The sequence below is a fragment of the Peromyscus californicus genome, unplaced genomic scaffold (genome assembly GCF_007827085.1).
Source record: "Peromyscus californicus insignis strain IS unplaced genomic scaffold, ASM782708v3 Scaffold_19__1_contigs__length_69161282, whole genome shotgun sequence".
Taxonomy (NCBI): domain Eukaryota; kingdom Metazoa; phylum Chordata; class Mammalia; order Rodentia; family Cricetidae; genus Peromyscus; species Peromyscus californicus.
The window spans coordinates 11,413,707-11,427,440 of record NW_026294491.1 but is presented as its reverse complement, the minus strand read 5'-3'; the positions used below and the strand labels follow the sequence as shown (position 1 = coordinate 11,427,440).

Here is a 13,734-nt window from a genome sequence, read left to right as displayed (position 1 = left end):
AGACTCTAGATACAACTCTCGAGCCAAGATCTAGTCCTTACTCTTATAAAGTGGACAGTCTAACTGGGGGAGACAGATGACACCAGAGGAGCAGATAAATCTTTGTGATGATAACACAGAGTATTTAAAAGAATGTGAGGTGGAGTGGGGTAGGGTGGGGTGAGAGAGATAGCTTCACTTGTTAAGAGCATTTGTATTGTTCGATGTTGGTCCCTGCGGTAGAGAGAGAAAATCCCCAAGATGCTAGCCTTCGCTTTCCGAAGGAGCAGAGAGGTTCAGCCTTCTTAGAAAAGACTGACACCCAACTAGCTCACTCCAGGTACTCCAGGTACTTTATTCAAACATATACAAGGTTAATAGGGGCTGGGAAAGGTTCCAACTACCAAACTTACCTTTCTCTTGCTGTCTGTGAGAGCAGACAACCCACACAAATCTCAGTCCCTTCTGATTATGGCCATAATCAAAAGTAAGGACTCTAGGTTTGCAAGATCTCACATAGCACCAAGTGCAGATTCTCCAGAAAAACAACATTTCTTCAAGGTTCAAACAGTCCAAAACAATTTCTCAGCCTCTACTGATTAACCCAAACATAGCAAAGGTTGCTGAAACATTTCTCTCAAAGCCAGACACAAAGGCCTTACTATACACTTCCCTTAAAGCCAGACATAAAGACTTTACTTTACATATCACTACACATTTACTAATTTTATGTCAACTTGACAGGGCCTAGAGTCATCAGAGAGAGAGGGAGCCTCAATTGAAGAAATGCCTCCATAAGACTGGGCTGTAGGCAGGTCCTGTAGGGCATTTTCTTAATTAGTGATTGATGGAGGAGGGCCCAGATCATTGTGGATGGGGCTATACCTGGGCTGGTGGTCCTGGACTGTATAAGAAAGCAGGCTGAGCCGGGCGGTGGTGGCACACGCCTTTAATCCCAGCACTCGGGAGGCCTGAGGCAGGCGGATCTCTGTGAGTTCGAGGCCAGCCTGGTCTACAGCGCGAGATCCAGGAAAGGCGCAAAGCTACACAGAGAAACCCTGTCTCGAAAAACCAAACCAAAAAAAAAAAAAAAGAAAGCAGGCTGAACAAGTCATGAAGAGCAAACCAGTAAGCAGTACCCCTCCATGGCTTCTGGATCAGCTCTGCCTCCAAGTTCCTGCCCTGTGTGAGTTCCTGTCCTGCCTTCCTTTAATGATGGACTATGATGTGGAAGTGTAAGCCAAACAAACCCTTTCCTCCCCAACTTGCTTTGGGTCATGGCTGACCTCACCTAGCTCCACTACCCTCCATTTGGTCCCTCAGCTCCTGCCATCATGATCAAGCCTCACCCCTGCATCATGGCTGACCTCACCTAGCTCCACTACCCTCCATTTGGTCCCTCAGCTCCTGCCATCAGGATCAAGCCTCACCCTTGCATCAGGGCTGACCTCACCTAGCTCCATTGCTCCCCACTTAGTCACTCCACTCCTTCCTTCTTGGCCTGCTTCTGCCTCCACAAGCTACCCACTTCGCTTCTGGCTTGAGTTCTTACACTTGCCCTTTTTTCTGCTTAGAATTCCCCCCCACATATTGGTGTTTCTGGCTTTGAGTCCAGGTCACTTCCTTAGCAGAGGTCTTCTCCTGCTGAGCTGTGTCCTTGTTTGTCCCACACTCACAGTCCACCCTGCAACCTCCTTGATCTTTTATCATTCTTTTAAAATATTTAAGATTATTTATTTATGTATTTTGTGTATATATACCTGCATGCCAGAAGAGAGTATCAGATGCCATTTTTAGATGGCTGTGAGCCATCATGTGATTACTGGGAATTGAATTCAGGACCTCCAGAAAGGCAGCCAGTGCTCTTACCCGCTAAGCCATCTGTCCAATCTTCTTTTTAAAATATTTATTTTTATTACTTTTAATTATGTGTATGTGTCTGTCTTATTCAGGGTTACTATTGGATAATGGTAGAACAACATGGAAGGGAAGAGCTGGAGGTGGCTCCTGGGTTTGACTTGAGCATCTTGGAGTTGGGCTCCCACTTAGGGAAACAAGGAAGATGAAGCTCTTTTTAGGACACAGTTTGCGATGTCTATTCATGGTCTCAGTTAAAAGTGTTTCCAGTAGGGCGGTGGTGGCGCACATCTTTAATCCCAGTACTCGGGAGGTAGAGGCAGGTGGGTCTCTGTGAGTTTGAGGTCAACCTGGTCTACAATGAGAGTTCCAGGACAACCAGTGCTACACAGAGAAACCCTGTCTCAAACAAACAGACAGACAAACAAACAAACAAACGGTGTTTCGATTTTTCCTAAGTCCCCTGTTTGATGTAAGAGATAGTGCCAGGGTCTGGCATTCCCTCCCTTGCCCAGATGTTCTACTGTAAGGTATCAGTGCCCTCATTATAACAAATTTAACTCTAGGATCAGCAAGGGGAGGAGGATGCCACTTTGTCTTATCTTCTTCTGCCCATGTAACTCTTGTCTGGCTTCTTTGACAGGGTGCCTTCTGGGGGCTGACTTTGGGAACTGCAATTGGTGTCTTTCGACTGCTGGCTGAGTTTTTCTATGGACCCTCAACCTGTGAGGGAGGCCGCAAGTGCCCCCAAATTCATCTGTGGCCTTCATTACCTCTATTTTGGCTTTCTCCTTTTCCTCATCACTATTCTCATCATACTGGCCATCTCCTTAGCCACAAAACCAATTCAGGATGAACATGTAAGTGCTATTGTTAGGATGCTCTGGGAAGATGCCCCGGCCAGCGGGGTCTCAACGGGGGCAACCCACCTGCGGGAGAGAATGAAAGGGACGGGAGACACGAAGGAAGACAGCAAGGCAGGGTTCTGATCAAGCTGCAAATTTTATTCTCCTCAGCAAGGCTTATATAGCATGGGGAGGGGGCAGGAAGGAGGGAAGGGGTGCAGGACATGCAGGATGTACAGTTGAGGGGGGACGTGCAGGTGAAGGAGGACGTGCAGGTCGTGAGGCTGCAGGATGTTGTGCTAGGTGATAAGGTCACTGGTCAGGGCCCATTGTTCTGTTGCTATGCTACCTGACCATGGAATGTTCTTTATTTTTGAGGGCATCTGGTTTAGGGCCTGTGGCTTGTTCTCTGGCCTAGCTAGTACTTTTCCATGGTTCATGTTTGGTCCCTGACAGGAAGAGTCCCAGGGAATGGTAAATCACAGTTAAGCTAGATACCTGGAAACGGGAGGACTGTGGGTGGAGTGGATTAGAAATAGGCAAAGTGCTGCACAAAGGATCCTGCCTTAAAAACATGAGATGTGCCCCCGGGCTGGTGGTGGCATAAGCCTTTAATCCTAGCACTTGGGAGGCAGAGCCAGGAGGATCTCTGTGAGTTCAAGGCCAGCATGGGCTACAGAGTGAGATCCAGGACAGGCACCAAACTACACAGAGAAACCCTGTCTCAAAGAACTAAAAAAGGGGCTGGAGAGATGGCTTAGCAGTTAAGAGCACTGGCTGCTTTTCCAGGGGACCCAGGTTCAATTCCCAGCACCTACATGGCAGCTCATAACTGTCTGTAACTCCAGTTCCAGGGGCTATGATGCTAATGCACATAAAATAAAGTTAAATAAGAGAGAGGAGAGAGGAGAGAGGAGAGAGAGAGAGAGAGAGAGAGAGAGAGAGAGAGAGAGAGAGAGAGGCTGGAGTTGAGGAGAGGCTGGGTTTGCGTGTTGCTTACAGTCCCCTAGCACCACAAAAATAATAATAATAAGCAAAAGCTGTTCAGTGATCCACCAGCTACAAACTCACTTAGTTTGAGAGTTAGACTTACAAAAGGCTTGTTTTTCTTGGAACATTGTGTTCACTCATCTCAATATAGATGCCAGGGCGGTCCACACAGAAGGGTAGGGGACAGGATTACAGGCCCCAGAAACACCTCTTAACCCTTCCCTTCACAAGCCATTTTCTACTTCCCAGGAGGCACGTGTCAGTCATTCATTTTATATATTTATTAGAAAGCTTGGGCTCAGCGAAGTCAAAAACTTGTCGAAGGTAATGACACTATTAAGTGTCCTTTCGAGGCTCCAAAGCCTGAACTGGCTCCAGTTCGTCACCTACTTTGTTTGGCACCCTAACACAACAAGGAGCTGGTGTTGGCAGGAGTGGGGGTCCCGGGCATCTGTCTGACAATCAAGAGGGAGCATCACAGATCGGGGTGGGGATGCAAGACCAACGACCTCGCTCACAGCGTTCCCTAGTCTGGACAAAAGGGTGAACTCTGTTATCAGAAGCTGGGTTAGAGATGACAGAGGCAGAGTCGTCCCCCCCCCCCCCCCCCCCCCGCCGCCGCAAGTTTAGGTCAGCTGGGTGGGTAGCAAATTCCAAGGCAGCCTAGGCTGCTTAGGCAAAACCCATTAAAAACAAAAACAACAAAGAATCATAAGAACAACAAGAACAAAGCCGAGCCTATTTGGAAGGCTGCAAGCCTCAGGTACCCCCAGTCTGTCCGACCACTCTTTCATTTTATTTACTTCTCTCTTCCTCCGCCCATGTGGGAAGGTCAGGATACTCACATCCCTGGACCATCAGTGACCCAGCATGGGAGACCCCTGCTCCTAGTGCCTCAGGTGGCTGTTTCCCATGGCCCAGGCTTTTCATCCTTCATCTTGTTGGCATTCTTTTCTGTCCTCTTCCTTCCAACCCACATCCATTCCCCAGTTTGTCAGTATGTTCTGAGTGTCTCTCCTATCTGCCTCACAGGCTTACTGAACTTTGTTAAAGACAAAGGAGCCGTCTAGTGGGGAGGGAGCTGAGAGGGTCAGTGAGGATGGGGCCGGCTTTGGCCTGAACCCTCCCAACACAGTACCTCTAATCATATAACCTGGAGAGATGACACTATCCCTCAACTCACACAAGCTCAGGAGCCCAAAGATACTGCACAGTATTGAACACAAGCCTCCACACATCCAGACCCTCATTCATGAGAGGGGAGGTAAAATATGCATATTCGGTGTCATCAGGTCACCGTGCCAAATTTTTGTGTGATGCTGGGGATCAAACCCAGGGCTTTGGGCATTAACAACAGAGCTACCCCTCTAGCCCACCAAAAATATTCTTCAGAGAAATGGTTAGGAAAGGGGAGGGAGTGCCCCCTGGGCTTGTGAAGACCTTCTACTAACTGTGTGAGCAGGTGAGCTGTTCCTGCAGCCAGGCAGGGGACTCCACCTAGCCTAGCTTGTGTTACTGCTCTCTCATGTCCCATGGAGGGCATCTGGGATGATAGCAGCTCTGGTCTTTTATGATGCCCCCCTCAGCAAGGTGCCAGCGCTCCCCCAACATATACACACTGTTAGAAGAGTTAGACCAGAAGTGGTGGGTAGCTTTTATCCTGCAAGGGGTGTGAGAAATGCATGTTCCTGGCCTCTCCAAACAGGAAGAGCCCTGAACTCAATGTCTCCAACCTTTGGCTTTAGGTTGAAGGCTGACAGGTTGTGCTATCATGCTAAGGTCATTCAATCACATGTGACCTGAGCCAAAGCATAAACCCAGGTTTCCCGATTCCTTTATCTCCCCTCTCCCCTAAACTCCACCTTCTGTTCATATCCAACAAGCCATCTCCCTCCACAACCTACTGGGACATGGCTCCTACCCTGTAGGCTGTGGTGATATATGGCTGCAGGCTAAAGGTCCCATGGTGACACCCTCCCACCCTGCTCTCTCCCAACCCAGCTCCATGGTCTCTGCTGGAGTTTACGTAACAGCCGACAGAGGAGGTTGTCTTTAAACAAAGAGATGAAGTGGAAGGTCTTCCCCAGCTGCACATCCCAGCAAGGTAATGAAGAACATTTACAGCCTCGGGAAGCAGTCCCGTGTGGACCCTGAAGCTGGGTCAGCTACCCCTAGCACCTCCTTCCCCACCATTCTTACCCTTGGGAACATTCTTTCAGACAGAAGGCTTGCTTTCTTCCCCCTAAAATGCTTCCTGGGGTTGTTAGCACACATGAGCCTATGAGGCCAGGTGGGTCCTATAGGGAAAAGAAGAGATTAGGCCAAAGTGGTGGGAAGGCCAGGTGATGAGGAGGCATAAGCAAGGGGGAAGGAATCCAAGGATGTCTGGTGTTCTAGAACATTCCACTGCAAGGGCTGATGGGTGTAGGTGAAGCCCAGGACCGTGGCGTACCTCCAACAGAGCAAATGGGCATGTGGTGCTGAGAGGGGAATAAGCCTGTGTAAAAGGAGGGCAATAGTACAGGATTCCAAATCAGAGGCTCCTGAGAAGGGACGAGGAGGGAGGGAGGGAGGGGGCACTTCCCCCACCTGGATACAGACCTGGGGTGGGGAGAGAACTAAGTTTCAGTCCCAGGAAGAAGGGAGAGTGTGTCCCTGGTGGGGAGAGAGGGTGTTAAGGCCTGGGAGAGAGACTTTCAGCAAATAGCACGAGAAAAAGGCTACAGGTCCACAGGATCCAGGGAGTGAGTGTGATGATTTGAACTTCTTGAAGCCCCTGCCACAAATAGGGATGACGATGTGATGAGGTTAGTCTTGAGTTTGGGGCAGAGACTGGCTACAGGCTATGAGTTTTGGGGAGTGAAGGAAGAAGACGCAGGTCTGGCTGGGAGGAGGCAGAGTTCTCTGGTCCTCTGCACATTCCTGCTGGGAGCCTCAGAGTCCTGAGAGGCCTGGTGTGTCCTCCCAATCCTTGCAAGATGTGCACCCTGGTAGGGAGGGCCTACCCTTCTGTGGGGTGGCAGTCAGTTGTCCTGGGCACAGGGCCCTGTGCTCCAAGATCCTCCCCCTCCTGCTGATGGCTTTGCTTTTCTTTTCTTTTTTTCGTTGTTTTTGTTTTTGTTTTTTTTCGAGACAGGGTTTCTCTATGTAGCTTTGCGCCTGTCCTGGAACTCGCTTTGGAGACCAGGCTGGCCTCAAACTCAGGCTTTTCTTTTCTTAAGGGACTGAAACTGGCCTCAGTGCCAGATTTCATCAAAATACACATATATGGGGCAGGTGTACTTATCATCCCTGTTGTAATCAACTCCAGCTGTCCACTTGATGCAACCCAGAGCCACCGGGGAAGAGAGCGCCTCAACTGAGGAATTTCCTAGATCAGATTGGCCTACGTGCATGTCTATGGGGGCAGTTTTTGCATTATTGATTGATATGGGAAGGCCAAAGTCTTTGTTGGGTAGCATCACCCCTGGGCTGGTGGTCCTGGATTGGGTAAGGTAGCTGAATATGAGCCTGGAAGCAAACAAGTAGGCAGCATTCCTCTACAGTCCCTGATTGATGCTCCTGCCTTGAATTGCTTCCTTGATTCCCCTCAATAAGGGACCGTAACCTATAAGCTGGAGTAAACCCTTTCCTCCCCCAAGTTTCTTTCTTTCTTTCTTTCTTTCTTTCTTTCTTTCTTTCTTTCTTTCTTTCTTTCTTTCTTTTTTTTTTTTTGGTTTTTTGAGACAGGGTTTCTCCATGTAGTTTTGGTACCTGTCCTGGAGCTCGCTCTGTAGACCAGGCTGTCCTCGAACTCACCCTGGCTCTGCCTCCCGAGTGCTGGGATTAAAGGCGTGCGCCACCACCGCCCAGCCTCCCCCAAGTTTCTATTGGTCAGTATTTTATCATAGCAACAGAGAAAGCAAACTAGAATAAACCCCATTTTAGAACTAGAGAGAGACAGCACTTAGCAGTCAGGAAACCAGTCAGTGAGAGAGCCGGGATGCACACTGCCTCAAAATGTGCACTCTCACACTCTCAGCCCCTGAGATAGCGGATGCTCACCATCCAGCCTCACCTGTTAGGTACCTTGAGCTGTGGTTGAATCACTAGTTGACTTTTCCACACGTCTCCAGTGCCTCTCTCTGCAGCCTGTGTGCTCCTGGACACTGTATGATGGAGTAATAACACCGTGGGCGTTTAAGAGCAGACGCCACAGCAGGGCTGGTGATCAGGACTCTCTGCCACCGTATGAGATAACCATGTCACTGACTGGTCCTCCCTGGCTACAAGTGTCCTTCACCTTGTAATGGAGGCCACTCTACCTCTGGCTGATAGTTCCACCATCCCTGAGGCTTCTCCAGCCTCAGCTGCAGGGACAGGAGGCAGGAGACATGGGCGACTCGGAGACTGTTCGATGGATGAAACATCAGATGTCACAGCACAACTTCTGCGATCCAGCTCTGACTGAAATGGAGCTGCCCTATCTCCGAAAGTGGCTGGGAGGTCACATTCTAGGCAGTGGTGGGGCCATAGTAGTGGGATACAGCTTAACATGGTACTGATCCTGGTCAGCACAGGCTCTGAGGGGCCAGCCTGCACCATCAGTGCAGACAGATGCTGGGGTCATAATGTACAGCTCCAGTTAGGAGTCCTAGAGAAAGGAATGGCAGCCTTCTGAAGTTACTGAACTCCCCTTCTGGACAGCGGTAGGATGTTCCTCCAGGGCCCAGGTATCTGCAGATGCTCTGCTGGCCAAGCAGAGGACTAGAGCTTCCTGGAGAAGCCATGCCCTAGGCGTTACTGAAGAAAACAATGTGTGTTCAGGACTCACTGGGTTTCCTCTGTCCTCCAAAGCATAATGACCTCATGGGGGGGCCATTGGGGGGGGTGCACACAGAGGAGCGGCTACCACTTGCCCTAGACCTGCAGAAGTTGTGCTGTGACATCTGATGTTTCATCCATCATATGTATCATGGGGAGTTACATTTCTGTAACACTTACTGGGGCTGCCTAATCAAGAGGATCTGGGCACAAAACACTGAGCTTTCAGCCCCCTCAGCACTTCCTCAGCCCCTTTCTCACCCTCTGTTTTAGTTGTTTCCTCTGAGAACTTTCCCTGGATAGGCTGACGATGGGTTTTCATATAAGAGGCCCACGGAACTTCATTCTGCTGAGACGGACCTCCCTCCCAAGTCCTACCTTCTGAATTAAAGCCTGCTTGTCCCCTGACCTTCTGCCCCCTCTCTTCCAGGTATGTTTGGGGAGGGCTCTACCTGCTTCTGGAAGCTCTGGGACTTGTTTTGTGGCCTTGACACACAGTCAGGCTCCGAGATAGGCCCCGGGAACAGCACCGAGGAGAAGATAAAGGCCATCTGGGAGCAGATGGAGTCCAGTGACTCGTCAGCAGACCTAGCGGCTCTGGCCAGGAGAATGGCAGCCAGAAAGGGAGAGGAGCACAAAGAGAGGATGAAGGACTGGAGTGACGTGTCAGAGAGCCGCTTCTGGAAGAGAGTCGTGAATGTTATCGGGACCCTTTTGTTTGTGCTGCTGATTGCTGCTCATGTCTTCTACGCTTGACGACTCAGGAGCTGCTGACTTTCCCCAGACGGCCTCATCATGAAGGGATAAAGTGTTTCCTTTAAAGAGACCCAACAGTATGGGGCCAAAGAGCACACCAATGAAAACGCTCTCCTGGTGTATGCCTCAGGCACTAACAGCTGCGGTGCGTGCATGGACCAGAGACAGAGGACGGATGTCCCTGTGCTGACGCACTATGCCAGAGAGGACATCTGTTCCTCCCAGAGGCGTGTCCTTTTCAACAAATGACTGTACTGTCTAAGCACTGGATTTCCTTTTAAACTTAATGTTGACTTTTTATCTGATATTTTTGGGTTTTAATACACACACACACACACACTTTGCTTGTGTCAAACTCTCAGCACCTCTTTCCTCTCCCCACTCAGTATCACTTTACAGTTGACTCATCTTGAAGGCATGGCCCTGCTGAAATGACGCCAGTGGTGTAAGTCCAGCCCCACCCTTGCCCGTGGGCACTCGACCACAGGTGTTGGGCCAATGCTGATGACCCCGCAGGCCAGGGAGCAACAGCTGCCTCCTTCAGCTGGTCAAGGGCTGCTCTGAAAGAATTGGTCTCATACCGTTTACCACCAATTGGCTTCTGCTGCGCTGAGTCCTAGAGGGCAGTGGGAGGGCACACTCCTTCCCTATGAGCTCTTCCTAGCCACACCCCAAGTCTGACAGTAAAAGAGGGGCCTATGGGTAAGATTATTTTTAACCAACAGGTCCAGACACTTCTGGGCTATGTCGCTATGGGAATTTCCTATACCTCTCTTTCCTCTTCCTTCTTATTGGACCATAATAAATAATCTGTGTCTTTAGCCAAACTTTCAGGTGTCTTGACATGACCTGGGGGGAGGCCCACTCAGAATTGTGAAAATAACACTCTGAAGGTATACGCACGCACCCCGTCCCTCATTCCTTATTTCTTCAGTTGACAGTTCTGAATGCTAGTTATGATCCCCAATATGTTGTGTCCTGTTAGAAATAGGCATGGGGTCCCACGAAAATGACCACACAACCTGAAGTATTTCCACAAGGCAAAAGTTTTATTTCTCAGGGTTGGGAATTTAGCTCAGTGGTAGAGCACTGAGGCCCTGGGTTCAGTCCTCAGCTCTGAAAAAAAAAAAAAGTTTTGTTTTTATAGAAGGCTGCAAAGATGTACTTCAGCAAGAAGGCCACCGAGCAGGGGTCCTGTGCTACACTCTGAGTGGTCAGAACCTGGCCTCACATTCGTTATGTAATTGACTAATTCAAAACAGCAGAGCTGATCAGTAAAGTGCAACTTTTGAGAGTACAATTCACCATCGAGAACATGCCTTGATTAAAAAAAAATATGGAAACTTAGGGAGGGATTTTTGCTAGCTGGTGTCTTTGCAAACTTCTTTAAAGAGAGATCTTCCTTTGTCTACATTCAGTCCTTTGGTAGAAAAGATAGTACATTTCATTACCATTTCCCATAATGTCCCCTTTATAACCTAATTCAATTGTTTTTAAAATTTATTTTGTATTTTAAGAAACATCTCTTCAGGGGCTGGAGAGATGGCTTAGCAGTTAAAATCACTGACTGCTCTTCCAGAGGACCTGGGTTCAATTCCCAGCACCCACATGGCAGGTAACAACTGTCTGTAACTTCAGGATATGCCAGAACACCCTCAGACATATATGTAGGCAAATAACCAATACACATAAAATAAAAATAAGCAAATTTTAAAAAAATATTGGCAAAAAAATCTAAAAAAAAAAGGAAATATCTCTTCATTTATTAGTTCCCTGAGAATTTCATGAAATATTTTGAGCTAACTATGATATATTCACCTAACTCCTCCAATCCTCTAACTCCTTCTGGATTCACTACAGTTTCCCTATGCACACAACTTTGTATCCTCATTTTAGCTTTTAAAACCATCAAGTCCAATATGTACTGCTTATATAGTCTTGGATGTGGGTTGTCAACTCACTAGGAGACCTAACCGTAAGCATTACATCTCAGATGGAAAGGGATCCTGGCAGTCGGGAGCCAAGGAATAACACAAAGTCACCGTAAGCCTAGCAGCTTACAGCCCTGGTCCAGGGACAGGTTTCCCCAAGGCAACAACCCTTTCCCAGTGAGGTTGTTACAGCGCTGCTCAGGTCCCCCTTGGAGTGTCACAACGCTGTCCGGCTAGGGGACGGAAGGCTTACCCAGCCCAAGGGTTACAATTCTACTGGCTTTTCTCTCCGCTACCGAGAAAAGTTGTTACTTCTCTGCTCCGCTCCAGTCCTGTGAAAGGTCTCATCCAAACCTCATTCAAGAAATTTATTCCAAGGGAAGAATCCAGGAGTGTGGCTGCTTCTTCCAGGGTGGAAAAAAGCAGCTCCCAACTGAACAGGTACAGGACTTATATAGGGCTTCTTAGGGGTGGAGGTTTTCCAGGGTAAAGATTTTCAGGGTGGGAATTGGTCAGATTTCAATCCCTGAGATTGGACAAGCTCAGAGATTGGCTGGATTTCGTGCTCAGGGATTGGTTGTTTTCCCTACTCAGGGATTAGTGGTTTTGTTTGTTTGTTTGTTTGTTGTTGAGTTGGTCAGGGCAAAGTGTGTTTCTTTGGCTCTGGTTTCAGGGCCCGGGTGTGTTTCTTTCAATGGCTCTGGTTTCAGGGCCCGGGTGTGTTTCTTTCACTGGCTCTGGTTTCAGGGCCCAAGTGTGTTTCTTGGCCCTGGTTTCAGGGACAGCTTATATTTCTTTGGCTGGCCTGTTTACCCTACAATAACCTTAAAGAAAATTGACTCTTCTTCTCCCAGAAACCATTAATTGCCAATAGCTCCTCAGCTAGGGGTGGGATTCTGTACCCATTTCCTCCCTCCATGCTAGGATTTTGTCTGGCTTGAGGTTGTACAGGTCTTGTACATATTGTCACAACTTCCATGATTACATGTGTTCAACTGTCCTGAAAATAGTATTTCATGCTAGTTATCACTGCTTCTGGCTCTTAGAATTTTTCCACTCCCTCTTCTACAATGATCCCTGAGCCTTGGAAGGAGAGGGTATGATGTAGATGTCCCACTTAGAGTGAGGCATCCTGTAGGGTCTTATTCTCTGCACCTCAACCAGCTGGTCTCTATGTTAATCATCATCTATTGCAAAAAAAAAAAAAGCTGCTTTGATGAGGGTTAAGAGATGCAATCAATGAGCATTTACCATTCTAGAGGTATTGGTATCTGGGAGAATGGAGCCTAAAAATGAGGAAGACTAAAGTCTCATGCAATAGTCAACTTTATTCAGAGCATCAGACAATTTATCCTCTGAGGGTTAAGAGGGGCCAATCTTAAATCTTAAAAGTGTACAATCACAAGGACAAGCCGAATATGGCAAAAACATGTTTTTCCATAGAGGCATATAAACAAATAACAATAGACAGTTGTAATAAATAATCTAAAGTAAACTCACTCTTATCTGCTACACCTGGGAGGGGCATGAAAACACATTCCAAGAATAATTTCATGTTTTTGAAGAAACTAAGGCCATAAGACTCATGTCTTGTTTTCTTAGAATTTCCTCACAAGCACTCCAGAATTCTCACGCTACTTCCTTCTCCAACATATGGGTATAGTTGGCAAATCATTAAGAGTCAGTTGAATAGTATGTCCATTTAGCAGCATAATAATGGCAGGTATCCCTTATGGCCAGTGTCCTCCCTATCCATAGTTTCTTAGCCTGATAATGATGCCAGGTATGGGTTTCATCTTGTAAAGCAGGACTTAACTCAGAAATTGGCTGGTTGTGCCCATGATGTTTGTGCCACGATTGCGCCAGTGAACATAACTTGTCAGACCAGTCAGTATGGTAGCTCTCAGGGCTCACAGATGGATAGGACTGATGATTACTTTTTCCTCTTCTAGCTGGCATAGCACCTTAGAGCGCCATGAAGGCTAGTCAGTAGGGATGAAGTTTCCAAACCAGCACAAGGTGATTTCTCCATGTTCTCTGACTCAAGTGTGGTATCTTTAGCAATAGGGTCTTACTGTCAAGTTCTGGAAGATAATCAAAAGCATTGGCAACAGCCTGTCATGTTGAGGGTCTGTGGGACCTCACTAGACAATAACTCCAAAAGAGGTACCCCATCCCTGGCCATGGCGTTTAGTCTGAATATTGTTACCCATTATAGGGTAACTCCATTTAAATTGCTTTTATATGCATCTGTGTGTATTTTTTAGGAAGCTTCTATAGTAGTAGGTTTCCATGTGACTTTTTCTAAAGGTCTTTAGTTATTGTTACCCCTCTCCATATTCCCTCTTCTACAACTTCATTCCTTTTTCTCAAATTCACTTAACATTGAGTTTCCTGTCCTGAGATCTATATCAGTAATATCTTATGATAAAATGTAGGAATTTTACCAAGGTTTGTAAGGCCATTATGTGAACTTTTTGTACCTAAGGATTTGTGAGTTTATTGGGTACGGTTAAAAATCTGCAATAAAAAGTTAACTTAAAGCTTGTAACATGGTGGGGGGTGTTAATAAT

At 47.6% G+C, this 13,734-nt stretch overlaps 1 protein-coding gene across 1 annotated transcript in view; it reads left to right on the top strand.

Annotated features, from left to right (window-relative positions):
• Positions 1-9,921, top strand: part of LOC128114053 (sodium/glucose cotransporter 1-like) — a 47,612-nt gene extending 37,691 nt beyond the window's left edge. Inside the window, 4 exon segments of the mRNA XM_052743923.1 lie at positions 2,480-2,581; positions 2,583-2,696; positions 5,673-5,775; positions 8,905-9,921. Coding sequence (XP_052599883.1) covers positions 2,480-2,581; positions 2,583-2,696; positions 5,673-5,775; positions 8,905-9,230 — 645 coding nt within the window. The 3' untranslated portion in view covers positions 9,231-9,921.
• Positions 9,922-13,734: the final 3,813 nt, after the last annotated feature.